This window comes from Chanos chanos, chromosome 3 (genome assembly GCF_902362185.1).
Source record: "Chanos chanos chromosome 3, fChaCha1.1, whole genome shotgun sequence".
Classification (NCBI taxonomy): domain Eukaryota; kingdom Metazoa; phylum Chordata; class Actinopteri; order Gonorynchiformes; family Chanidae; genus Chanos; species Chanos chanos.
Window position 1 is genome coordinate 11,871,821 of NC_044497.1, and position 26,680 is coordinate 11,898,500.

At 39.5% G+C, this 26,680-nt stretch overlaps 1 protein-coding gene across 2 annotated transcripts in view; it reads right to left on the minus strand.

Annotated features, from left to right (window-relative positions):
* Positions 1-26,680, minus strand: part of fndc3bb (fibronectin type III domain containing 3Bb) — a 60,188-nt gene that overhangs the window by 6,521 nt on the left and 26,987 nt on the right. The window contains exons 11-21 of one of the 2 annotated variants that reach the window (XM_030768870.1): positions 10,197-10,321; positions 9,455-9,635; positions 8,987-9,073; positions 8,282-8,417; positions 8,111-8,182; positions 7,689-7,807; positions 7,439-7,544; positions 5,981-6,147; positions 5,299-5,412; positions 4,407-4,556; positions 2,546-2,826 (exon numbers count right to left, since the gene is read on the minus strand). In XM_030768870.1, coding sequence (XP_030624730.1) covers positions 2,546-2,826; positions 4,407-4,556; positions 5,299-5,412; positions 5,981-6,147; positions 7,439-7,544; positions 7,689-7,807; positions 8,111-8,182; positions 8,282-8,417; positions 8,987-9,073; positions 9,455-9,635; positions 10,197-10,321 — 1,538 coding nt within the window. Of the gene's footprint in view, positions 1-2,545; positions 2,827-4,406; positions 4,557-5,298; positions 5,413-5,980; positions 6,148-7,438; positions 7,545-7,688; positions 7,811-8,110; positions 8,183-8,281; positions 8,418-8,986; positions 9,074-9,454; positions 9,636-10,196; positions 10,322-26,680 lie in introns of both variants that reach the window. The other variant, XM_030768869.1, reaches the window with a different exon arrangement.

Here is a 26,680-nt window from a genome sequence, read left to right on the forward strand (position 1 = left end):
TTTGATTTATTTGTGACTCAGTTTGTCCCTATTTATGCTGAAATTGATACAGATGCAAAGGTTTCTGGAGGAACAGGGCTGTGGAGGATTCATCCAGTACTCCCTGAATTCCATAAAAAGAAAGAAGATTGTTTCTCTGCTTGACCTGTATTGACCCAAGATGAAAATATAACATGAGGTGAACTTCTATCTGAAGCCCCTAACAAACGTTTGTTTCCTCAGTGTTTTCCATGGGTTCCTCTCACTGGTCTTCATCATCTTTCTCCCTGAGGCCAGAAAAAAAATCCTCACACAAGTCCGCTGAGGCGTGTGTTTGTTTGCTGAAATCTCAGTCTCCTTACTTTCTCCATTTAATGTGCTTTGTACCCGAGTGCTCTAGTCTCCTACTCTTCAAGAGGTCTCTTGAGAAGTGTCCTGGGCTGGCAATATTTTCATGTGCTACTGTCTGTTATGATGTGTCTCCATGGTGACCGGATGAGAATTGAATTGTAACACAACTGTGCTATTCACACAGAGTCCCAAAGCTGCAGCATCAAAGGGCCAGGACAGTCATTCAGCGAAATGGCTCTGAGTAGGAGTCCAAAAAGAATCACCATTTACTCCCACTGGTAGCCAGGATATGTGGCCACAACCATTTCAATTACAATACAGGAGTTGACTGGCTTAGGCAGTGCCGTCTATCCCTCCACATGGCTGTTTCATGAAGGTCTGGGCAAATCGGTGAGGCACATGTACATTTAATGGACTTTTTGGACTGGAAATACCCCGATACACCATCACCTATCGAAGTCCTTTCAGGACATAACTGGAAATGACAGCTTTTCTTCTGAGGGCTTAAAGTTTCCTGTCCAAGCGTGTCAAGCTAGCATCACATGTTCCTTGTCTGGTGTTTGGATTGACTTGCAGATGGGTACGAGAACAAGTTGTGGAGCTAAATAATGATTTTATAGCAATATGTAAAGACCTTTCTCTACAATAAACTGCTATAAACAATAAATTGCTATAAACACCATTTTATGGTCCTGGCTCATCAACTGGAACAGTGCTGCTAAGAGGCTGATGTGAGGTGCTACAGCTGAGCTTCCTGCCCTGTCTTAATCACTCACCCTCAAACATGTCCACATGGACGTGTGCATGGTAGTATGGGAAGAGCAGCCACTTTTAGGAAATTTGGAGACTCGTCTACATATGAACCATATTAGCAAATGTAGTCTTCAAGGACTTCTGATGTGCTACTCATACCCCACTATTGACACAGTATAATGGCATTTACACATGGATGGAAAAAAAAATTGAAAAGGCTTTAAGATATTAATCTAGCTTCCTTAACAGAAAGTCTCCACCTTAGTGAAAAGAATCCTGAAGGACATTTGAGAACACTTGATTGAGCCTTAGTTTCTTATATTTCAGCAAGTTCAATTAACGGTATCCATGTGTGGATGACACACTGAATCAGCCCCACTATCTGAACCATTTTATACAAAGTGTTTGATTTGTACACACCACTTGGTTTAAATCAGCTATCTGTAATTTAATTCAGCAAAACTTTACAGTCCACGAAAGCACAAAAGAGGCTGACTAACTTTGCTGGTTATGAGAATAAAAAATATTATATAGCTCTGGCATATATCAGAAGTGGTGCCATGTATCAGTGACCAGTGGGAAGCAGTTGACAGGCTGAGTGCAGTAGGTGAAATTGTACTGGCTGCAAGTGTCCACTTTACCAGACAGGGAGGCCAATTTCCACATATTTGTATATGTAATCAACCCCTCTTAACAGGCTCAAATGAGAGCCTCTTTCTTATCTCCTCTTCGAGAATCACCAAACTACACTGTCGTTGCACTCAGCACACAGTCCATTAGAGTGTATAGAGACAGTAAAAGTCCACCTCCCACCAATGCAGTCATTCTAAAGATCAAAGCCATACAAAATAACAAGTGCCACAGAGCAGGAAAGAGATGCATAAAGGACTAGAATTGTTTTATTGACACTTCACAATCAACACCTGACTCCCTACTCTCACCGCTGTAATCCACAATTCATCTCCTTCTACTAACACTGAGGGAGAATGAGAGGGTGAATATGCTCCGCATCCACAGGGTCTATTCATAAAATAAAATCATCTGAAAGAGTTGATGAATAGACAAAGCAACAACGAAACACGTGAATGCTATGGAAAAACAGAAATCCTGCACAAAACATTGTTTAGCTGCACATAATCTGAGACTGTGATACTTAGTTGCGGCAAAAGGACCCAATCACAGACACACACACTCATGTGCTCAAACTGAAATGGGTCTGCGAGACAGAGAGCACTCTAAAACATATTACAGGGCCAAACATAAAGGCAGGAAATGGATGAGATTTTAGCTAATGCACAAATAATGACCTTCACCTCTTATCAGTACAGAGTGGTACATGAGCAGCAGACTATGGCTATAGAGTACACCTTTCCCCAGGTTATTAAGGGGAAAAAAAATGAGTGTGTGGAGGTTGTCTTCGACAAAGAAAAAAACAACAACAAAAAAAAACAACCTCGCTCACCTGTACTCGCAATCGGGCTGCAGGTTCCTGACGATATGGTGAGTCACCCTACCCACAGAGATCAGGCTGTCGCCCAAAGCGATAGTATAAGAGGTGATTTCTGCCCCGTTGCTGCATGGTTCTTCCCAGGCGAGGGCCAGGCAGGTGGATGGAGAGAGGGGCTCTGTGTCCGAGGGGGCGTGGTCCAGCAGGTAAAGACTGGCCACAGCGTCTGGAGCGGCTGCAGGCGTACGGCAGTTCACCAACTCACTGTAGGGACCAGCCCCTGCCCGATTGGTTGCCTGTGGAGAGTAAGCTCCTAAACATTCAAGCAATTCAAAGGCACCGTTCAATTCTCTGACTAGGTCTTGACCTAAAAAGGACATTGGTAAAATGGGTATTATTAAGCCATGGAGGGAAATGGAATGGTCGTGGTAAAGGCCGCTGAATAAGATGCAGTCCTGTTTTTTTTCCCGTTTCCATTTCCTTTGTGTTGAAAGACTGTCTTAGTAGCTCCTCTAACTAGATATCGTGACACAGCCAATTAATTCTGTGGGATCCCCTCAAAGGTCAAAGCTTTTCCAGGCATAACAAGGCTTCAGACTGACAGCTCCACCACTGCACATCAAAGTGAGCTGACCTTGATAGTATTGAATGTGGAGGATTCCTCATTGTTTTTATATGTAATTAATTTACCCAGAAAGATCGCTCCAGCTTGAATTTTTTCTCTCTCTTTTTTTCTCCCCCCCCTAAATCAACACCCCCTCCTCCCCCTGCCTTTGGAAAGCCTAGTTACCAGCGCTCTCATCTAATTCCCCTTCGGACTAGGGTTACCTCAGTTGAGGCAAGTGAAACAAAAATGCTTCTTCCAACACATGTGAAGCCAATTATTCATTCTTCCACTGCAGCAGTTGTGTAGTATTGTCAAGTTACGTAATTTGCTTGTAACACAGCACTATTCATCTAGCTGTGTCTGTGACTAAAGAGGCATCTGACCATAACTGACCAGCACTAACCTGTGGGGTTGGGTTAAGGGACTTTGGATGACTCATTCTTTAAAGAGAAAAAGCTAATTTTGTTCCTGTGGACTCCAAGCAATGATAACATTTTCCACGTATTAACATTCTGGGTTAAAATGTGTGATGTGGCATCATTTTGGCAAAAATCCAGTTTGTCCAACATTCTAACAATTCCACCAACCCCGTGTCACTGTCATCAGAACCAAGTGATATTACAGTAAATGCTACAAAGCAAACCTTTATTAGCAAAACACAGCTCTCTGTGCTCTTTTGCAGTTAAATGTGATTAGATACATATGTCATAATATTTAATACATATTATATAATAAAACAACGTACTTTTTACACACACACACACACACACACACACACACATATATATATACATATTACACACACACACACACACACACATATATATATGTGTGTGTGTGTGTGTGTGTGTATATATATATATATGTGTGTGTGTGTATGTATGTATATATATATGTATATATATATTTTTTATTATTTTTTTAAATCACTGTTATAATTTTTTTTGCTTATTACTACAGAGGAATGCAACACAAGTAAATCAGTGGACTGCATGACTCATTAACTCATTGATCATGAGTTGCTGGGAAACATCGCCCAGAAAGTTTCTTAGGCTCTCCAACAAGGATGCGATATGTTCTATAACTACAAACAGGCTAAGCTGCTGGGAAGATGACAGATTTTGTTGTGCTTGCAGTGCAGTACAGCCTGATGAGAAGTATGTGCTGTGAGTTGTGATTTCAAGCACTCACTGCCCTTAAGGAGTGAAGTACTGTATACACACATCATACAGGCATTCTGAGGAGGAGAACACAAATTTGAGGCATTACCTGTAGCCTGCAGCAGTAGTCCGTTGCTGCCTCGAGATTTGAAATCTCACAGTGAGTGTCGTTACCGCTGTAGATCAACTCCAGAGAGTCCAGGTCGCGGCCCCAGTCTAGCCGGTACTCTGAGATATCTGCTCCTGAACTCTCACTAGTCTGAGACAAAGCAAGAGACCAAAATCAGAAGCAGGTGATTTGACTGAAAACTAAAGCAGGCAACACAGGGTCTCTCCTGTCTTTAATGCTCATGCAGTCTCCGCTATGGATCCATTAATTGGAAAAACAAAGGGTGAATGTAGGACATTTAGGAACATCCAACCCACCTACCCATGTAATCTTTTTAATCTTTAACTGAAACAAACAAACAACACACCTCAACCATTCTCAACATGTTTGAAATATGCTGTTAAAATGCCCCCTGCCCGCAAAATTTTATAGACAGAAAATTATGAAATATCCAGAAGGATAAGTAGTAGATAATATTAAAGTTAGTGTTCCAAAGTGTTGAGAAAAGGTTTCTCTCGTGAGAATAGTCAGATCCAAAGGATAAGTGGCGAGATGGAGAGCTGGATTAATCCACTAATTAACCACACAGGGAAGCACAGGAGCTATATAAGGGCAAAACTAAAAAAAAAAACCCAGGCCAAGAAATTACAAAATATTCTGAAATCACAGAGGCAAGCAAATATCACAGCAATTCAGTTTTACATTTACACTGCAATGTTAGAGAAGGATAAATTCTCTTTTTAAAAATGTCACAACCTCTAATTTCACTATCACATTCTTCTAATACATATATACCGAGACAAAATGTACAATGTACAAGACAAAAATTTGAGAATGCCTCCCCATTTTGGTACATTGGAAACAAACATGAATACCTTCATAATAAACTTACCTCCCAATTCACTATGACACAAGTATGGGACATCACAGTGATCAATGGTGCCCCACACTGGCCTGGAGGTCCAGCTGCAGTGGTCACCTCAGTAGACTCAGAGTAAGGTCCATACTACGGGGAGAAAAGACATGACTCACCCACACAACACAAGCTGAGCCATTTCTATACAAAATCTCTATGAGAGAAGAGAAATATGATTGCACAGTTTGAAGGAAAAATCAATTTTTACTTGTAGGATGTATAATCTTAAAAGCACTCTACAATTACATCAGGTTGTGATATGTCAATGGCAGTTGTATTAAATTTCTTTTTTCCTCCCGAGAGAGCACTGTGTTTCTGGGTTTATGTTGTCAAAAAAGTCAAGGGGACATTAACAATACTGCTGGATCTAAGTTTGACAGTTACTGAGGAACTGAGTCAAACTTGTTCCTCTATGGTAGCTGTTTTCTGTTTCTGAAAACAAGTCTAAACAAACCACTACATGAAAATCTGATGAACCAAAGGTAGGAGACAACAAACAGATACAACGGATCTCAAAATTTTACAAAATGAAACTTTCAGTTTCCTCCAGTGATGCATCTGGAGGGTGATGAAACTGAGACAGGGTAAAAGCACTCCGATTATGACTGGACTTTTGCAGTCCTTTCAGAACTAGTGTTTTGAAAGGAATGTGACCCACCCCATTGTCTTGGGCAGCACGAACTCTGAACCTGTAGGTGGCGCCAGGGCGAAGGTTTCCCACATTGCACTCAGTGTGAGCTCCACGGTAAACCTCCTTCACATCAGAATCTTCCTCAACCCCAAGCATCTCCAGGCTAAACTCCACCCCTTCACCTACAGGGCCATCTGAGGAAAAATGACACTGTGTGTTTGAAACATAACTTCTGGTGATATCACATAACCATTTGCGCTCACGGTGTCACCAAATACGCACCCTCGTAGACATACACAACCTCACATAAACACACTTCCCAAGAGTCTTTTTTCAATCCCTGTTACATCCCCTTAATACTTAAATAAACCAGTTACCTCAGCAACCCCTAGCTAGTCAATAGCACTGATAAGAGACATGCTGTGAAAAACAGGTTTGTTACGTGAGTGATGCTGACTTAGAGAGAAAACATGACAGATAGATTCTACGTCTTATGTCACCACCTTAAAGAGCCATTTGGGTTCCTTCTATTGAAAAAGGAACATTTCAACTCAAAGTATTTCCTTTTTTTCACAACTTCACACACACTCACGCACACACACACACGCATACACATTCATACTAACACAGAACCCAACAGAAAAGCACAGACTGACTCAGAGCAGAGCTGATGAGAATGGAGGTGCATTGCAGTAAACATTCTAACAGGGAGAGTGCAGCCAGGCAAAGAATGCTTTCAGGCAGGGAAGCTTCTCATTATAGTCTACGCCTGCGTGTTAGAAAAAGAGCGAACAGGACCTCTGCATCACACTCCAAATGCGTTTTATCCATATAAACTTAAAACACCGATATTTACATTCACTGGAGGCCTCTGAGCTCATTTCCCTGAATCATATTGGGGGAGCACTTAAACCTTAATCAACCTAAAAGCAGATTAGTACTCTTCATTTTATTTTTATTTGCTTCTGTTTTGCACATTTCTAAAAGGCGTTAGGCAGTAATCATCTGTGCTCGTTAGAAAAATAACACAGTTATACAAGGGGTGCAAAAAGCTTCCATCCATGGAAACAAATGCTTAAACTGGTACGTGCTTATACAGCCAATTCATTTTCATAATGAGAGAATGAAGGCAGAGTCATAGGGAAGAGTGAAAAATAAAGCAAGATATGTCCGTACAAGGAGAATGAAAATAAACATGAGCAAGAGACACACACATACACAGGGAGAGAGACAGAGAGAGAGAGAGAGAGCGAGAAAGACAGACTTCTTGACAGAGAAAGAGAGCGAGAGACTTCTTGACAGAGAGAGAGAGAGACAGAGAGAGAGAGTGACATACTTCTTGACAGAGAGAGAGAGAGAGAGAGAGAGAGAGAGAGACAGAGAGAGAGAGTGACAAACTTCTTGACAGAGAGAGAGAGAGAGAGAGAGAGAGAGACAGAGAGAGACAGAGAGAAAGGGAGAACATGGTTAAGTAGGAAGACTCACCCCACTGCAAACTCACTTCCTTGTGTTTAACATTACCCACCACTCTGGGAGGTTGGCAGGGCCCGGGGGGCAGCCTCAGGGTACAGACAGTGAGGCTGTCTGAGCACTGTACAAACACAATACACTGAATAAATACAAGCATCAACTCCAACTCTTTCCTATAGGCCTAACCCTCCACTACCGTGAGCCTTATACTCTACATCAGTCCACTCCATAAGGCCCCGGCACATACACGGTTAATGGCTCTTACCTGGCTCTGACCGGCTGTGCTGATGGTACACAGCCGAAGTGTATAACACGTTGCAGGGCTCAGCTCGTCACAGATGTGTTCCCGCTTCGGCCCCCGATAAACCTCCTTCCAACAGCTCTCTGCTCAGCACATTTAATAACTGACTTTGTTATACGTGCATTAGCATTTTCAATTACACACAAAGGATTCTGTCGACTGCAATGGTTTACACTTTAAACAATTATTCCTTTTATCCACGTGTACTTGTACTGAAAATCCATCTGCCTCAACTGGAAAGCACTTTGAGTCAACTCCTGTCGTTTTTAAATGTGCTGTATAAATAAAAGTGACTTGACTTGAAAATACGTTTCAAAATAAGTTTTTGTTTAAATTGTTTCAGGAAACTGAGTGATATTTCATGAGGATAATTAAATCAGTCATACCCTCAGAATTTCCTTCAGAGATTTCCAAGAGGTACATTAGTGCTGTGGTGCCTCCATTATCTTGTGGAGGTTCTGTATAAAAATGATAGATAAGAATTAGATTTCAATTTCAATAGTCAGTGAAAGGGTCATTAATGTTTTTGAGTGGGGTTGTGTGTTAGTTCTGCTTACCCCAAGTCACACGGAAGCTCTGACATGTTACTGCACTGACACGGGGGTCTGTGGGAGGACCTGGTTTTTCTGGGGTCGTCTCACACACCAGTACTGCACTGGGTGTACTTCGCCATTCTGCGATACAGGCTATAAGCTGCAGAGGGCGAGACAGAGAGAGAGAGAGAGAGAGAGAGAGAGAGAGAAAGAGAGAGAGAGAGAGAGAGAGACAGAGAGACCGAGAGACAGAGAGAGAATAAACGTAACTAAATAGGATCTATTGTCAGAGTCTCTCAATTTGTTAAAGGCCGACCGCTATTTCTAGACTTCTGATCTCTGAGGAACTCAGAGTCATAGATGATTTTGATTACATATGCTCATATCTGTAAGCCCATGTCAATTTTCCATTTCACAACCAGATTAACCAGAAGTGATGCTTAATCCTCAGTGAAAAGCTGCGCCCTTCCTTCCTCGACAATGACAAGTCGTTTCACTGTGACTGCTCACAGATGAGTCTAAAAGTCTGCTTTTACCCCTTCCAAAATCCCCTGTGTGAACCTGACTCAAACACTGAGGAATGCACATGATGACGAAATGACGCTGAAACTCGCTGGATTAGAAAAAAGATAATGGAAAAGCTGTCAAAGTGTCTCTGGCGCTAAGTAAACAGTTGGCTGAGAGAGAAAACAAATGAATAACAAAGCTCTGATTTTGAGCTTCACTCACTCTGAACCTGTACTGAGTACTCCTCACCAGAGACTTCACAGAACAGGTCTGCTCAAAACCAGTGTACACCACATGAAAATCTGGACCCTACAGCCGGACAGGAGGAGAGGGCAGGGGGGGAAAAGAGAGAAAGAAGGAGAGAGAGAGAGATCTCTCATTGAATATTGACAAAAACAGAACTGTTGCCAGGAATCTTCTTTAACAGCTCTTTGATCAGTATTTTAACTATATGCTGAACCCCCCCCACCCCCACCCCCACCCCCACCCCCTCACCCAAAACCGTGAGACCAAGACGTTATGGAAAACTGTATGACGCTATAGTAAGAAACATGTGATTAACATTACTCATACTTCTAAAATTTTCAATGACAGCTGTGGACAATAAGCAATTAAGCGACTTGCAAAACCAAAAATACTATGATGCATACTTCGCATTGTCAGGGTTACGATAAACAGTGTGACTGATACCTTGCTCTCTTCCTGCATCTCAAGAGCATAGGTGATGCGTTCATCTTGGCTGGAGCCTTTCGGTCTCGTCCAATCCAACGTGACCCAGGTCGTGCCAGCCTGCACCAGCCGTGGGGGTGTGGGAGACTGAGGAGGACTGGCACTGCCCGTTGTATAGAAGACCACCTCTGGACTGAACCCACTGGGCGCGTATGAGAGAAAGAAATAAGGAAGAGACACATATCCATATTAAACACATTCAGGGTGTTTAAAGCCCTAACAAGAGGCATAGACTCCCATAATAAACAGCAGACAGATATATGTTCACTCTGGTCAGGTTGAAATACATGAGGAAGGTAGAAATTTGGAAAAACAGAGCTATAGAATCATGTGTTGTAGAGTCTGTGAACGGGAAGGCATTATTGAAGTCTTAGACTGGCAGACGTTTTTCTTCAGTCTGACTGTTAACTCTGCATGTTTGTCTCTATTGTTGGCGGAGGGATGCAGGCCATTAAACACAAGAATTCCAGACTGAGAAAATTCATTCACTTTTAAGAGAACACGCATAGACCAGAGCAGATTCATGTTTCCACTTCAACTATTATCACTGAACCTCAAATAAATTCTGAATTATGCTAATTCATTTTCATAAAGGTAAAAGCAATGACAGTGTACTGTTATCTACCACACACACACACACACACACACACACACACACACACCTCTCCTAAGGATAAGAGGAAAGTTTCTTTAAATGGTGTACCTGGTTCCAATGTCATTAAGTGCTGCCAGGCGAAATGTGTAGCCTACAGCAGGACAAAGTCGAATCACTTTGCAATGTCTCTGGTGCCCAAAATAACACTCTCTGAAGACACTGTTCTTCTTCCCCTATATTATAAAACAAACAAACAAAAAAGCAAACAAAATAACAAGTGATTAGGACCAATTTAAAACGACCAACAGAACCCAACAAGATAATATACTGTCTACAGAGGTAAAAACAGCTTTAGAGCCCCGCAATTTGAGAAAGGGACTGAGAAAAAAACCCCCAAAAACCCACATTGAACAAACAGCATTACACAGAGCAGAAAGCTTTTTACAGCTATAAGAGCTCTGACCATATTTTTTTTCAGTTAAAACACAACAGTCACCACGTGAGCATTTCAGACCGGAGCGAGGGATTTCTTCGTGAATGCGCCAGGGAGGAGAAACATGAGAGTGGCTGGCAGTTGCTCCAGCTCCACTGTTTCCATCCTTCTGTGCTGCCCAGCAACCACGGAGGTGCACTACTTAACCTTTAATTACCCACATCAAATGCCAGTTAGACCTTCATACTTTATGTGCTTACACGATGCTGCACGGAACTGGGCAAAAAGCACACAATCTGATGACTAGTGACTGGATCTGGCTATGGCTTAGTCAAATGGGCCTATGGGTTTCCTACATGATGCCAAAACAAGCAATGCTGTGACTCACCCTTTGTCCCTTTATTTGACTTCTCTTTCTTTGAGCTGAATCAGTAATTTAGTGACTGTGGCTGTGAGAGACGAGAAATGAATCATCTGATAAAAGTAGCCGAATTAAGAACGAAGCTCATCAAATAGATTCAAGCGTGCTTATATAAGCAGTAACATTTCCGTCCATTTAGTTTACTAAAGGAAAGGACAATATTTTGCACACCAAAGCTCAAAGGTGTCAGTTCTCAGGTACATACATCTATTACCCATGAGATTCATTATCCCATGGAACACAGCACTGATAAAGTACTATTTACCTTTACATAACAGTTACTAATAATATGAAGAGATTCATTTGCAATATATTACTTTGATTAAATGAACTGACACTGAAAATACTTCCTTATAACTTTAAATTCTCAAATAACGGTTGGAGTCTGTATTTACCTCAGCTGAAGAAAGAACCAGGCCTTTATTTGAGAAAAGCCATTATTTGAGAAAAGCCATTATTTAATATTTTACTATGATCTGCATTATCATAATGCAACTGAAACAGTGCAGACTGTTTTAAGTTTGTGTGCTATTGTGAAAGCTAGAATGTGAGATTGTTTAATGAAGCTGATGTATTGCATCAGCTTTAAAGTTTAGCATACAGACCGCACAAAAGTGAATGTTTCATGAGAATTCAAACTGTAGAATTTTTGCAGCTCATTTAAATGAACCAATATTATCCGAATTTGGAGAGAGAACGAAAAGCACAACTATCAGCAGATTAAAACAATCTGTGGACATAGCAAATGATGTAATAGTTCGCAAAGAAAAGTAATTCTATCACAAAATGAAATTGGTAACCATTTACTATATTTACATCGATTATTGCTAATTATTCTGTGAATTATGTGTTTTATTGTGCTCACCGGCCGATATGTCCCTATCGTACCTATGCCATCTAAAATCAGATGTGTTTTTCCCTTCCGTGACTTTTTCCAAGTACAGCTGAGAGGTGCTGTTATAAATAACTCATAGAAATAATAAAATAAAACAAAGGAAATAGGAAGGAAAGAGTTTTGGCAGTGATGTCCCTGAATACTAATAATGGGCCATTAATACACATAGTCCTACGGCGACAACAATCCATGTGAGTTAGAACACTATTGCGCTGGTAATTCTGCTAAAAAGTGAAACTAACAGAAACAGAGTGGTGAGCATAATTAATGATGTAATAAATGCTGTGTAAATATGATGAATTCACCACTTGAACGTTTCTTTAATTTATGTCCTTTTCTCTCTCTCTCTCTTTTTTTTCCACATGGCCTGTATTTGGAAGCAGGCTTTATTTACTCAAAAAGGCACCATCCCCGGCTATGATTTCAGACCTGGCTATTATTTGAGAACCGTTTTTTATTTGAGAATTTACGCTAGTCTGGCAGCAATGCACTTCTTGTTGTTTCCAAGATAACTGCTTGGTGTATTACTTGGTGTTAGAGCTGAAGTTCATGCATTGCTATCTACAGACCCACAACAACTTTTCAGGCCCACTTAAGTTAAATGTATTCAAGTTCTCTCAAGGTTACAATTACTGCAATAAAACAACATCAATATTTTTGGCAGATATTACAGAGAACAATTCTTTGTTCACATTAACAATTCTTTGATTCTTATATTGCCAAAATTATAGAACATTATGGAGAAACAGTGACAAAGAAGATTTTGTAGCCATCATGGGAGTAGAGGAATACCACAAAAAGGAACAACAATTCACCGCAGTATGTGAGAATTGTTTTGTTACATTCTACTGAAATTATGAAAACTGTCTAGAAATATGTGATTCTGGAAGTACCTCATAGGAAGTGTGGAGGCGTGTTTTGAGAAAACCAATTACATCATATGGATAAAAAAAAGTTCCGTTGTTGACTTCCTTATTTTATGGGAGTATAAGAGGACACTCTATGAGCAGGTTATCAGATAGAGCAAAACAACAGATTACATTGATCTACTCCTCAAGACCTCATCAGCCATAATGCCTTTGTCCCTCACTTCACGCCAGATGATCCGTCTCTTCTGTCTGGCTCTACTGATGGCAGCTGGTACATGTGCACGTAAGTGTGAGACTCACTTTCAAAAACAATTCTGATTGACTTTTTGCTGTGATGTCAGTGATCTTCTTCTTAAGTAGTTGTAGGGAAATGAAACAGACCAGGTCAGACCAGGAGGCTGGATGTCATAACACACTCTCTGAAGCAGGTAGTGGAATATAACCCTAATATTGACTTTTCTTACGTGATTTTAAGCTGGAAAAAGCATCTACAAAGGGGACCCCAAGCTACCCACGTGCTGTGATAAAGTGAGCAAAAATTTCCTAAAAGATAAAATCACAAAATGCTATCGCCTTCCAGAGAGAGGAAATTGTCTAGAAGCAATACTGTAAGTCTGTCGCACATTCCCACTATTTCCATAATCCTATAAAAAAATGTATTTATGCATCCTCTATGCTTGTACATCTTATAATGCCGTAGTTCATAACAACTTAGGCTATGGATCTATATCATTCTCTCTGATCAGCTTAAAGAATTCGCACAGGGCATACTGCATTGATCCAAAAGCACAATGGGTCCGAAAGTTCCTGGAACATTTAGAAAAGGTAGGTTCTTATACATTAATCTTGAACCATTCAGCTGAATTGATTCGAGAAAATATTCCATCGAAACATCTTAAGTAGAAAACTTCTGTCTTGATCCACTACTTTACCAAACAACATATCCACAAGAGAAAACATCAGTCTTCGAATGTTACAACAAATACTTATCCATCAGTCTCATGCTCTCTATAATACTTTGTGAAGAAGAGCAGGTAACTACCAAATACTGATCTGAATTAAGCCTTGACATCCATCTCTTTTCTCCCTCAAACAGAAAGGCAAAGCCTGTCCATGGCTGTGACCCACTGGACACCTCAGGGAATTCCCAGGGCCCTTTAATGGCCTTCATCACTAACTAGTTTGAGTAACTGGTCATTTTGAAATGAAAGGTCTCTGTGCTTTGGGGACACATTTGGTAGAGTATCATCCTCAACTCTCCCTATGCCATGTGTTGTCTGTTTTCTGGGACTTTGGAAAACACTGGTTTTATTTATAATCAGAGGTCTTATTACTGTTATCATTACAAATATTATTTAAATCTAACTTATTTATTTAATAAAACTGTGCAGTAATCTATGTGTCCCTCATTAAAATGCTGACACATTCAGACACTGTACTTATTTCAAACTAATAAAATATGATAAATGCACCTCCTGTTTCCATTTAAATTTTCTCCTTTGCAATACTGTGTGAATTCAAATGTGCTAAAATATTTGGTTTATTCAGTTACAGAGGGTTATTTTAATAAGACAATTTCAGAACATTTCTCATCCTCACGCGGGACTTGGCTTATGTGATGGAAAAATAACAATAAAAATCATGATGACAAGGAAAGCACGCCATGAGTGAAGTTTCTGAGGGAAAACAATGTATTTCAGTAATAACATGACACAAATGTGATAAGGCATATAACCCAATTTCTCTTTTAACCTCACACTGCCCTTCCCCTCTGATTGTATGTTATTCTTACTTCTCTGCACTGAAACTATACTCTCACCCTGTGAGAGGGAGCCGCCTTAAGAACGATGTGAAAAGGCACATGGATCTAAGAAAGGGAGTAAATTCTCGGAGGTTCAAGGAAGTCACTGGGAACACAGCAAAATTCCAACTTGACCAATCGATCTAGGGGAGTCGCTGTCAAGAAAGGCACAAGGGACACAGGGACCAAACTAACAGGGTTACAGAGTTATCCAAGGCTTGGATAGGACATGCTGTTTACAGAATGAGAATCTTTACTTTATCTTCACAGAAATCACCAGCTGGGTGCCTGGAATTTTCAAATAATATCTGGTGACATACTGAGAAGTGACAGAAGACTATGTAGTCTGATGACACAGATTCTCCACGACCACAACTGAACTTCATCGCTTAAATGTAAAGCATTACTCTTCGCTTAAACCAAACACAATTTATTATCTGCTCATTCTGTTTACCGTGTCTTACTTTGAGTACATTTACATTTACATTAAATGAAATGAAAAATGACAAGTGACATGCATTACATTTTGAAGAGTCTTTTGTTTTACTCAGGGCATAATGAATGCAATACTTTATCACAATAGAAATAAATACAGCAATAAGAACTGTATTTAATTTAATTCATTGGTACAGATTGTATTTTGCCATGGTACAAATCTTCCACAGTGGAGTACCTGCTAAGGTGTGAGAAAGATATATACCAGTGGGGAACATTTATCCTCTATTATGAACACAACCCAAGGCACATGGAGAAAGTTCTGAGCATTAATGTAAAACCCTTTTAACGGCCTAACAATGCCCAAACTGGAATCTCACAAAAACTGAAAAATGCTCTTCACCAACATAATCCATCCCAAATCGTCTGACCTTGGCAAAAATCTCCATGGACAGGGCAGAAATTCTCAAATCAAGGTGCCCAAGCTGGTAGCCCTTAAGACACAGCCAAGGAGATCCAAAGGTATTTTTACAAATCATTGACACAGGTGTGTAATATGTAAGTTGAAAAAGATATTTCAATTATCATTTTCCCCTACTTGACATACAATAGAGTCTGATACAATATTGTAAGCGAGTGAAAGCCTTAAAATCTAAATGTTTAGAACATTCATTTGCCACATATGCACAAGAATTGAAATCCTTTATGTTAAACACACAAAAACTAATGCTCATTCCCTCTATGCCTAATAACCTCAAAGTCTAGACGTAATAGGGAAAAGAGGGGGAAAAAAAGGCAAAAAGTCAATCAAGACTGAATCACACAAGTTTACGGTGACATAATCAGAGTGGGATGAGCAGAAAGGCAGAGAGCTTCTAAGAGCATCACAAGCCATGTGAAACAGTTGAGCAACAAGCCACTAAAATAAGTATTCTTAGAGAAACAACCAAGAATGATAAAGTAAGTCAAGCTTGGGAAAGGGTAGGTACATCAGTGATGTAGCAATACTTCAGTTATAAAAAAAAAGATGACTGTTTGCAAAATCATGTTTCACAAAACTGTCAAGTAGTGGTGATTACTAAAAGGAGGAGCACAGCAAACCTGAATTATCACTTAAAAATACAACAAAAACACAATCTATTCAATTTTCTCGGTCTACGTTTGCAGCTTGTATCGCAATCGTAATACCTAACAAGTTATTTCGTGAGGGATGTGAGGGGCGTGAAATGAATCTTTTCATAAGCTTCATTCTTAATTTGGCTACTCTTATCAAATATCTTCAAGTGTGCAATATACACAATAACATTTCTGTCCATTTAGTTTATTAAAGGAAAGGTCAATACTTTGCACAACAAAGTTGAAAGGTTTCAGTCCTCACATACATAAGTTCCGTTGTTGACTTCCTTATTTTATGGGAGTATAAGAGGACACTCTATGAGCAGGTTATCAGATAGAGCAAAACAGCAGATTACATTGATCTACTCCTCAAGACCTCATCAGCCATAATGCCTTTGTCCCTCACTTCACGCCAGATGATCTGTCTCTTCTGTCTGGCTGTACTAATGGAAGCTGGTACATGTGCACGTAAGTGTGAGACTCACTTTCAAAAACAATTCTGATTGACTTCTTGCTGTGATAACAGTGATCTTCTTCTTAAGTAGTTGTAGGGAAATGAAACAGAGCAGGTCAGACCAGGAGAGTGGATGTCATAACATACTCTCTGAAGCAGGTGGTGGAATATAACCCTAATATTGACTTTTCTTACGTGATTTTAAGCTGGAAGAAGAATCTACAAACAGGACTCAAAGCCACCCACGTGCTGTGATAAAGTGAGCAAAGGTTTCCCAAAAGATAAAATCACAAAATGCTATCGCCTTCCAGAGAGAGGAAAGTGTCTAGAAGCAATACTGTAAGTCTGTCGCACATTCCCACTATTTCCATAATCCTGTAAAAAATGTATTTATGCATCCTCTATGCTTGTATACCTTATAATGCCGTAGTTCATAACAACTAAGGCTATGGATCTCTCTGATCAGCTTAAAGAATTCGCACAGGGCATACTGCATTGATCCAAAAGCACAATGGGTCCCAAAGTTCCTGAAACACTTAGAAAAGGTAGGTTCTTATACATTAATCTTGAACCATTCAGCTGAACTGATTCGAGAAAATATTCCGTCGCAACATCTAAAGTAGAAAACTTCTGTCCTGATCCACTACTTTACCAAACAATGTATACAGAATAGAAAAAATCAGTCTTCGAATGTTAAAAATACAACAAATACTTATCCATCAGTCTCATGCTCTCTATAATACTTTGTGAAGAAGAGCAGGTAACTACCAAATACTGATCTGAATTAAGCCTTGACATCCATCTCTTTTCTCCCTCAAACAGAAAGGCAAAGACTGTCCATGGCTGTGACCCACTGGACACCTCAGGGAATTCCCAGGGCCCTTTAATGGCCTCCATCATCCTCATTCCTAATGACTGAAAAAATCTCACTAACTAGTTTGAGTAACTGGTCATTTTGAAATGAAAGGTCTCTGTGCTTTGGGGACACATTTGGTAGAGTATCATCCTCAACTCTCTCTATGCCATGTGTTGACTGTTTTCTGTTTTATGGGATTTTGGAAAATACAGGTTTTATTTATAATTTGAGGTTTCATTGCTATTATGATTATTCAAATTATTTAAATCTAACTTATTTCTTTAATAAAACTGCAGTATGCGTTCCTTATCTATGTCTATGTGTGCCTCATAAAAAATGATGTCTTTATGTTCCTACTTCATTCAGATGTTGTATTTATTTTGAACTCTTAAAATGATATGAGAATTACACCTCCCATTTAAATTTTCATTTTCTCCTTTGCAATACTGTATGAATTCAAATGTGCTAAAATATTTGGTTTATTCAGTTACAGAGGGTTATTTTGATATGACAATTTCAGAACATTTCTCATCCTAACATGGGACTTGGCTTATGTGATGGAAAAATAACAATAAAAATAAAAATCATGATGACAAGGAGAGCACGCTATGAGTGAAGTTTCTGTGGGAAACCAATGTATTTGAGTAATAATGTGACACAGATGTGATAAGGCATATAACCCAATTTCTCTTTTAACCTCACACTGCCCTTTCCCTCTGATTGTATGTTGTTCTTACTTCTCTGCACTGACACTATACTCTCACCCTGTCAGCAGTAGGTGATTTGTGGGGGGATGAGTGGGGGATGTCATCTCCCTTGTTAGCAAAATGACCAAAATGCATCCCCCTATATACTCTATAGAGTAGTGTCAGTGACCAATGGGCCTTCTGCCCTGTTGGACATTGGGCCATCCCCCCTGTTAAAAAACAACAAATCACCTACTGCCTGCCAGAGGGAGCTGTCTAAAGGTTGATGTGAAAAGAAACATGGATCTAGGAAAAGGAGTAAATTCTCTATGGTTTTAGGAAGTTCCTGGGAGCACAGCAAAATGCCAACCTGAACAACCGAACTGGGGGAATCGCTTCCAAGAAGGAGACTGGGGACACCAGGGACCAACCTAACAGGGACTCTTCATGACCACAGCCGAACTTCATTGCCTACATGTAAAGCATTATTCTTTGCTTAAACCAAATACAATTTATTATCTGTTTACCGTGTCTTACTTTGGGTACATTTACATTAATGAAATGAAAAATGACAAGTGACATGCACTACATATTGAAGAATGACAATTTTTGCTGTATCCGTTCTTCAATTGAGGGTGTGTTGATTTCAAGATAAGGAAAGAAAAATAATCCTTAATTCTTAAATTGATTCTCATTTAAATGATTTAAATATCTCAATTTATTAATGTCTGCAAAAGTTCTGTCAGCAATGTTACTAACAGAACTCCACCCTGCAACTCAAAAATGATTTGTCCCAATACCATGTGACCAACATCACATCATGTCACTTTCCTCTGTGGTGGACATGTTAAACACACTTGGGCGACTGTCCTCTAATTTGTTTTCAATATTTTATCTACAATAGCGCATTGTCAAGGAGTATATTAATTGACCATCAACTATGTTACATACCTTGCTATGGTTTACATTTCTAAAATATTTTCAATTCAATTATATGTTCAAATTTGATGTTAACCTGTTCAAGAAAATGACATATTGTCAACCTGGTGAGGCTTACCATTGAAATTATGGGTCAAAATAGGGAACTTGTCAAATATGCTACCTATCAGCTAATTACCCAATAGTCCACATCATCAGTCATTATTATCAAATCATTATCAGTCTACATATGTCACAACACACATTATTCATATGGACATATTTTCACTTTCTCCCTCATCAACACATTTTTTTAAAAAATCAGTTCTTTTAAATAGTAATAAATAAACAATAGTACTAATAAACAATAAACAATAGTAATAATACACAGCAGTAATACACATCCTTTCTCTTAAAAAAAATGTTCATGTTTAAGCTTAGTGGATATGTTACATTGAAGGAACATACTAACTTGAACCACTGATTGTTCTGTTGAGAAAGAACATTGTTCAAGTACTTTTTTGTTGATGTTGATGTGAAATGTACCCTAAATTAGAGAATAACTCAATATTGTGAGCATGTGAAAGCCTTAAAATCTAAACGGTGACATAATCAGAGTGGGATGAGCAGAAAGGCAGGGAGCTTCTAAGAGCATCACATGCCATGTGAAACAGTTGAGCAACAAGCCACTAGAATAAGTATTCTTAGAGAAACATCCAAAAATGATAAAGTAAGTCAAGCTCCGGAAAGGGTAGGTACATCAGTGATGTAGCAATACTTCAGATACAAAAGAAAAAAATGACCGTTTGCAAAATCACGTTTTGCAAAACGTGTCAAGTAGTGGACGTTACTAAGGAGAAGCACAACAAACCTGAATCATCACTTCAAATACAAGAAAACACAATCTATTCAGTTCTCTTGGTATAAGCTCGCAGCTTGTATCCCAATCGTAATACCTAACAAGTTATTACGAGAGGGATGGGAAATGAATCATTTCATAAGCTTCATTCTTAATTTGGCTACTTTGATCAAATAGCTTCAAGCGTGCTTATATAAACAATAACATTTCTGTCCATTTAGTTTATTAAAGAAAAGGACAATATTTTGCACAACAAACTTCAAAGGTTTCGGTCCTCAGATACATACAGCTATTACCCTTAAGGTTGATTATCCCACGTAATATACTTATATAGAGTGGTGGCAGATATTAATTCTCTCCGGCAGGCGGTGTTGTAACAGCCAATAGGAATGACTCAGGTCAGCTACGAAACAGGAATAAAAAGTCTCACATGTACAGTTATGATCGACAGGAACAGAGGTCATATTTGTTATGACTGATTCTGCATCAATCCTTTGTTGTTTTATGGAAAGCATTACCTGTACGTGTGTTCAGTCATTAAGATGTCTTAAAAGCATTACTAATGACTATTTTAGTATTGCAAGTGTTGTACCGGATAGCATAGCTGCATGGTGGCTATATGCAGGTTCAAAATTGACATCATCTTTGTTTACTTCTTACATAGTGATTATGATAAATGTGCAGCGATATTCTGTCTATGGGAATTATCAAAACATGTTTCGTAGTGTACATTACACAGCACTTATCCATATACCTAAGGTTTGTAAGGGCTGGATACATTTTGCAATTCTCCTTTTGCATATATTTTGTAATGTATTCAAATTTGTTCAAATAGAAATGTAATATTCATATGTGGCACACCACAGCCAAGTGCCTAGAAAATATGCTTTATTCATTTCTCACAATTTCACTCGGTCAACATTTTGAAGGAAACGTCTCAAAAAAGAAGACAATACACCTGCCAAGGAGTTTATCTGTCTGCTTAGCTGTGCTCTGGTTGAACAGAGAGAGCAGAACATATAGTGTGGCAGCAATGCACTTCTTGTTGTTTCCAAGATAACTGCTGGTATTATCTGGGGGCCAAGCAGTGAAGCTGCGTAGGCATCCAGTGTGTTTCTACCTTTTCTCCATCAAAAACTTCTTTTTCTTCTCCTGGCTAGATTGTCTATGGTAGCCCCTAGAACCATATGGCAAAAAGTTGTGAAATTTGGCACATTGACTGGGGACAGTGCCCTGATTCTTTTCACCAAGTCATATGTCCGCACCTCAAGTGCTCTCGCGCCACAAATGGGTCAAAGTTGGAGGTGCATTTACACGTGCAACTTTTGAACCGTGTGCCTTCTTTTAAAAATGAGGTACTGTTGGAGTCCTTAGATCAAACCGAGTTCATCACATCAAATGACGTCAATTTCCACCATGTTGGATTTTCTGCCGTACTGGATTTTATGAAAAAGTTTCAAAAGTTTTCACAGGCCACAAATTTTGTTCAATCTTCCCCAAATTCTGCACAGATGATCCTCAGACCAAGCCTCACAAAAGTTATTTGTTAGGTTTTCGATTTACGAAATCTTTCGCCCCTCACAGCCAACTGAAATTGGCGGCGAAGTCGCCAAAATGGAAGCGAGCTCATATTTTTAAGCAAGGATTCAACATACAAGCACCAAACTTGGTGAACTGTCTCAAGACTCGGTCCAAAGGGAGTCCAAATTGCCCCATTTTACCACTGAGGGGCGCTATAATAAGAAAAAAGCCTGTTTTTGCTCATAACTCTTCATATCTTAGGTCCAAAAGCATGATTGTCATTTGTAGTCATGCTTTCTTTGGTCCTGAGGTCTGGCCAATTCCTGTCCTGCAATCGTATTCGACAGCGAAGTCGCAAAAGAGGAAGTGAGCTCAGAACTCAGCAACAGTTTGATGTATCAAAACGGGACTTGGTACATGGACTCAGGACTGCATTCTGAGAAAGCACAAAAAAATTCTGCATCATTTGACCACTGGGGGGTGCTGTAATAAGAAATATTGTATTTTGGTTAATAACTACTGATACGTTTGCCTTAAATAACTGATTCACGTGTCTGGTGATACTGTGGGAGGTCCCAAGACTGAGACATGGCAACTTGTCATGTCAAGCTAAGTCTTGTGGCTGCCATATTAGATTTTATCAAAATGTTTAAAATTTTTTTACAGGCCACAAATTTTGTCCAATCTTCACCAAACTTGGCACAGATGACCAAGCCTCACAAATGTTATCAGGTGGATTTTTCATGTTTTCAAAAGTGTTTGTCCGTCTCCGTCAATCGAAATCAGTGGTGAAGTCACCGAACAGGAAGTGAGGGCATATCTCAGCAATGCTTTGATGTAGTGACACCAACATTGGTGTATGTACTCGGAGCGCTTTCCTACGGATGTGCAAAAAGTCTCGTGTCATTTCACTGCTGGCGGCTGCTGCAATGAGCAAAGACAACTTTTTGCCTCAAAAATATTGATGTGTTTCTCTGAACAAAAGTGATTCTTGTGGCAGGTCAGTTGACATAAAACTTGCTATCACTGCGTAAAGCCACATTTTTAACATAATCAGATCAAGCTGCCATGTCGACTCTGCCCTGCTGGGCTGCTTGGCCCCCACATCACTGCTTGCAGCTATATTTGGTGTTAGAGCTTAAGTTTATGCATTGCTAACTACAGACCCACAACAGCTTTTCAAGCCCACTTAAGTTAAATGTATTCAAGTTCTCTCAAGTTTACAATTACTGCAGCAAAACAACATCAATATTTTTGGCAGATATTACAAAGAACAATTGTTTGTTCCCATTAATAATTCTTTGATTCTTACATTGCTAAAATAATAGAACATTATAGAGAAACAGTGACAAAGAAGATTTTGCACCCATCATGGGAGTGGAGGAATACCACAAAAAGGAACAATTCAATGCACTATGTAAGAATTATTTTGTTATATTCTACTGAAATTATAAAAAGTGTCTAGAAATATGTGATTCTGGAAGTACCTCATAGGAAGTGTGGAGGCGTGTTTTGAGAAAACCAATTACATCATATGGATAAAAAAAAGTTGCGTTGTTGACTTCCTTATTTTATGGGAGTATAAGAGGACACTCTATGAGCAGGTTATCAGATAGAGCAAAACAACAGATTACATTGATCTACTCCTCAAGACCTAATCCGCCATAATGCCTTTGTCCCTCACTTCACGCCAGATGATCTGTCTCTTCTGTCTGGCTGTACTAATGGCAGCTGATGCATATGCACGTAAGTGTAAGACTCACTTTCAAAAACAATTCTGATTGACTTTTTGCTGTGATGACAGCGATCTTCTTCTTAAGTAGTTGTAGGAAAATGAAACAGAGCAGGTCAGACAAGGAGGGAGGATGCCATAACACACTCTCTAAAACAGGTGGTGGAATACAACCCTAATATTGATTTTTCTTATGCGATTTTAAGTTGGAAGAAGCATCAACATAGGGGACGCCAAGGCAACCATGTGCTGTAAGAATGTGAGCAAAAGTCACCCAAAAGACAAAATCACAAATTGCTATCGCCTTCCAAAGAAAGGAAAGTGCCTAGAAACAATACTGTAAGTCTGTTGCACATTCCCACTATTTCCATAATCCTGTAAAAAAATGTATTTATGCATCCTCTATGCTTATATACCTAATAATGCCTTATTATACAGTTCCTCAGAATGCTGCAGAAAGTTCCATTGAATTGAATGGGCCATCCCAACGTTCAAAGCTCCGAATAACTCCGAATAACTGCTGAGAACAATTAATGACCGCTGCCACTGGCAACGGGTTTTGTGCTTCTGATTCACATCTTTCATATCATTCCACAAGTAGTCCGTTCACTTATCGTAAAGGAAATTCATGGTAATTTGTATCTGACAATCTGCTGACAATCAAAGACAAGAAATAAAAGGGGAAATCAACTTCAGCTTCCCCGAGATGTGCCATTGATTCTCTCAAACTGCACCATTAATGAAAACGTTCAATGTAATATCAATAAACAGAATGCTTAGCCTATTAATCTGCAACAAAAAGTTGACGAGTCTGCAGGTAGCCTAACACATTGCTATGCAACAACTGCAACTTTAAAGTTCTGTTTGCTAGAAGGACTATTTTTCTCAGTGATAAAATCATTAAAATAAAATATTGTGTAAAGATTCTTTTATCATTTTGGCAAGTAACTGTCCAATAAGCGGAATAATGTATAGTCCTCCGGTCATTAACGAAAAATAAATCCCGACAGGACAAACAGGACCCTGGCACGCAGTGGAGGGGGGGGGGTGTCTTGTTTCATCCTGAAGGGATTTATTTTTTGATAATGACCGGTGGCCTATACATCCCTTACATTATCCCTTACATAGTTTATGTCAATCATTCTCTCTGAACAGCTTAAAGAATTCGCGCAGCAAATTCTGCATTGATCCAAAAGCAGCATGGGTCCAACGGTTCCTGAAACACTTAGTAAAGGTAGGTTCTTATATATCAATCTTGAACCATTCGGCTGAACTGATTCGAGAAAATATTCCGTCGCAACATCTAAAGTAGAAAACTTCTGTCTTGATCAACTACTTTACCAAACAACGTATAGAAAATAGAATAGAAAACATCGATCTTCGAATGTTAAAAATACAACAAATACTTATCCATCAGTCTCATGCGCTCCGTAATATTTTGGAAGATGAGCAAGTAACTACCAAATACTGATCTGAATTAAGCCTTGACATCCATCTCTTTTCTCCCTCAAACAGAAAGGCAAAGACTGTCCATGGCTGTGACCCATTGGATATCTCAGGGAATTCCCATGGCCCTTTAATGGCCTTCATCATCCTCATTCCTAAGGACTGAAAAAAATCTCACTAACTAGTTTTAGTAACTGTTCATTTTGAAACAAAAGCTCTCTGTGCTTTGGGGGACATATCTGCCATGTGTTGTCTGCTTTCTGTTCTATGGGATTTTGGAAAATACAGGTTTTATTGATAATCTGAGGTCTTATTATCATTACTCAAATGATTTAAATCTACCTAATTTCTCTAATTAAACTGTGCAGTGTGTGTGCCTCATAAAAAAATGATGAATTTGTGTTGTGACTTCATTCAGATGCTTGTTTATATTTTTGTTTTAACTAATAAAATGATAATTACACCTCCCATTTAAAATTTCATTTTCTCCTTTGCAATATTGTGTGAATTCAAATACGTGCAAAAAAAAATGTATTTTTAATTCAGTTACAGAGGGTCATTTTAATTTGACAACTGAAAAATAACAACAATAATAAAAATCATGATGACAAGGAGAGCACGCTATGAGTGAAGTTTCTGTGGGAGACCAATGTATTTCAGTAATAACATGACACAGATGTGATAAGGCATATAACCCAATTTCTCTTTTAACCTCACAATGCCCTTTCCCTCTGATTGTATGTTACTCTTACTTCTCTGCACTGACACTATACTCTCACCCTGTCAGTAGTAGGTGATTTGTGGGGGGATGAGTGGGGGATGTCATCTCCCTTGTTTGCAAAATGACCAAAATGCACCCCCCTATATACTCTGTAGAGTTGTTATCTGTGACCAATGGGCCTTCTGCCCTGTTGGACATTGGGCCATCCCCCCTGTTAAAAAACAACAAATCACCTACTGCTTGTCAGAGGGAGCTGTCTACAGGTTGATGTGAAAAGAAATATGTATTGTTTTTAGTCAGGGCATAATGAATGCAATACTTTATCAAAATAGAAATAAATACAGCAATAAGTACTGTATTTAATTTAATTCATTGGTACAGATTGTATTTTGCCATGGTACAAATCTTCCACAGTGGAGTACCTGCTAAGGTGTGAGAAAGATATATACCAGTGGGGAACGTTTATCCTCTATTATGAACACAACCCAAGGCACATGGAGAAAGTTCTGAGCATTAATGTAAAACCCTTTTAACGGCCCAACAATGCCCAAACTGGAATCTCACAAAAACTCATTCAGCAGCGAAGCCGCCAAACAGGAACTGAGTGCTCAAGAACTCAGTAGCACTTTAATGTATTGACACCACACTTGGTGCATGTACTTGGGACCCCACTCTGAGAAAGCACAAAAATTTCTGCCTCATTTGACCACTGGGGGGGGGGGGGGGGGGGGGGCGCGCTGCAATACGGAAATATGTGTTTTGGCTAATAACTGTTGATGTGTTTACCTTTAATAACTGATTCCCATGTCTGGCGATACCGTGGGAGGTTCAAAGGCCAAGAAATGGTAACTTGTCATGTCAACCTAACTGATGCGGCTGCCATACTAGATTCTTTGGAAATGTTTAAAAAATTCACAGGCCACAAATTTTGTCCAATCATCCACAAAATAGGCACAGATGATGTTCGGGGCAAGCCTCACAAATGTTGTCAGGTGGATTTTTCATGTTTTCAAAAGTGTTTGTCCGTCTCCGTCAATCGAAATCAGTGGTGAAGTCACCGAACAGGAAGTGAGGGCATATCTCAGCAATGCTTTGATGTAGTGACACCAACATTGGTGTATGTACTCGGAATGCTTTCCTACGGATGTGCAAAAAGTCTCGTGTCATTTCACTGCTGGCGGGTGCTGCAATAAGCAAAGACAACTTTTTGCATCGTAAATGTTGATGTGTTTCTCTGAACAAAAGTGATTCTTGTGGCAGGTCAGTTGACATAAAACTTGCTATCACTGCGTAAAGCCACATTTTTAACATAATCAGATCAAGCTGCCATGTCGACTCTGCCCTGCTGGGCTGCTTGGCCCCCACATCGCTGCTTGCAGCTATATTTGGTGTTAGAGCTGAAGTTCATGCATTGCTATCTACAGACCCA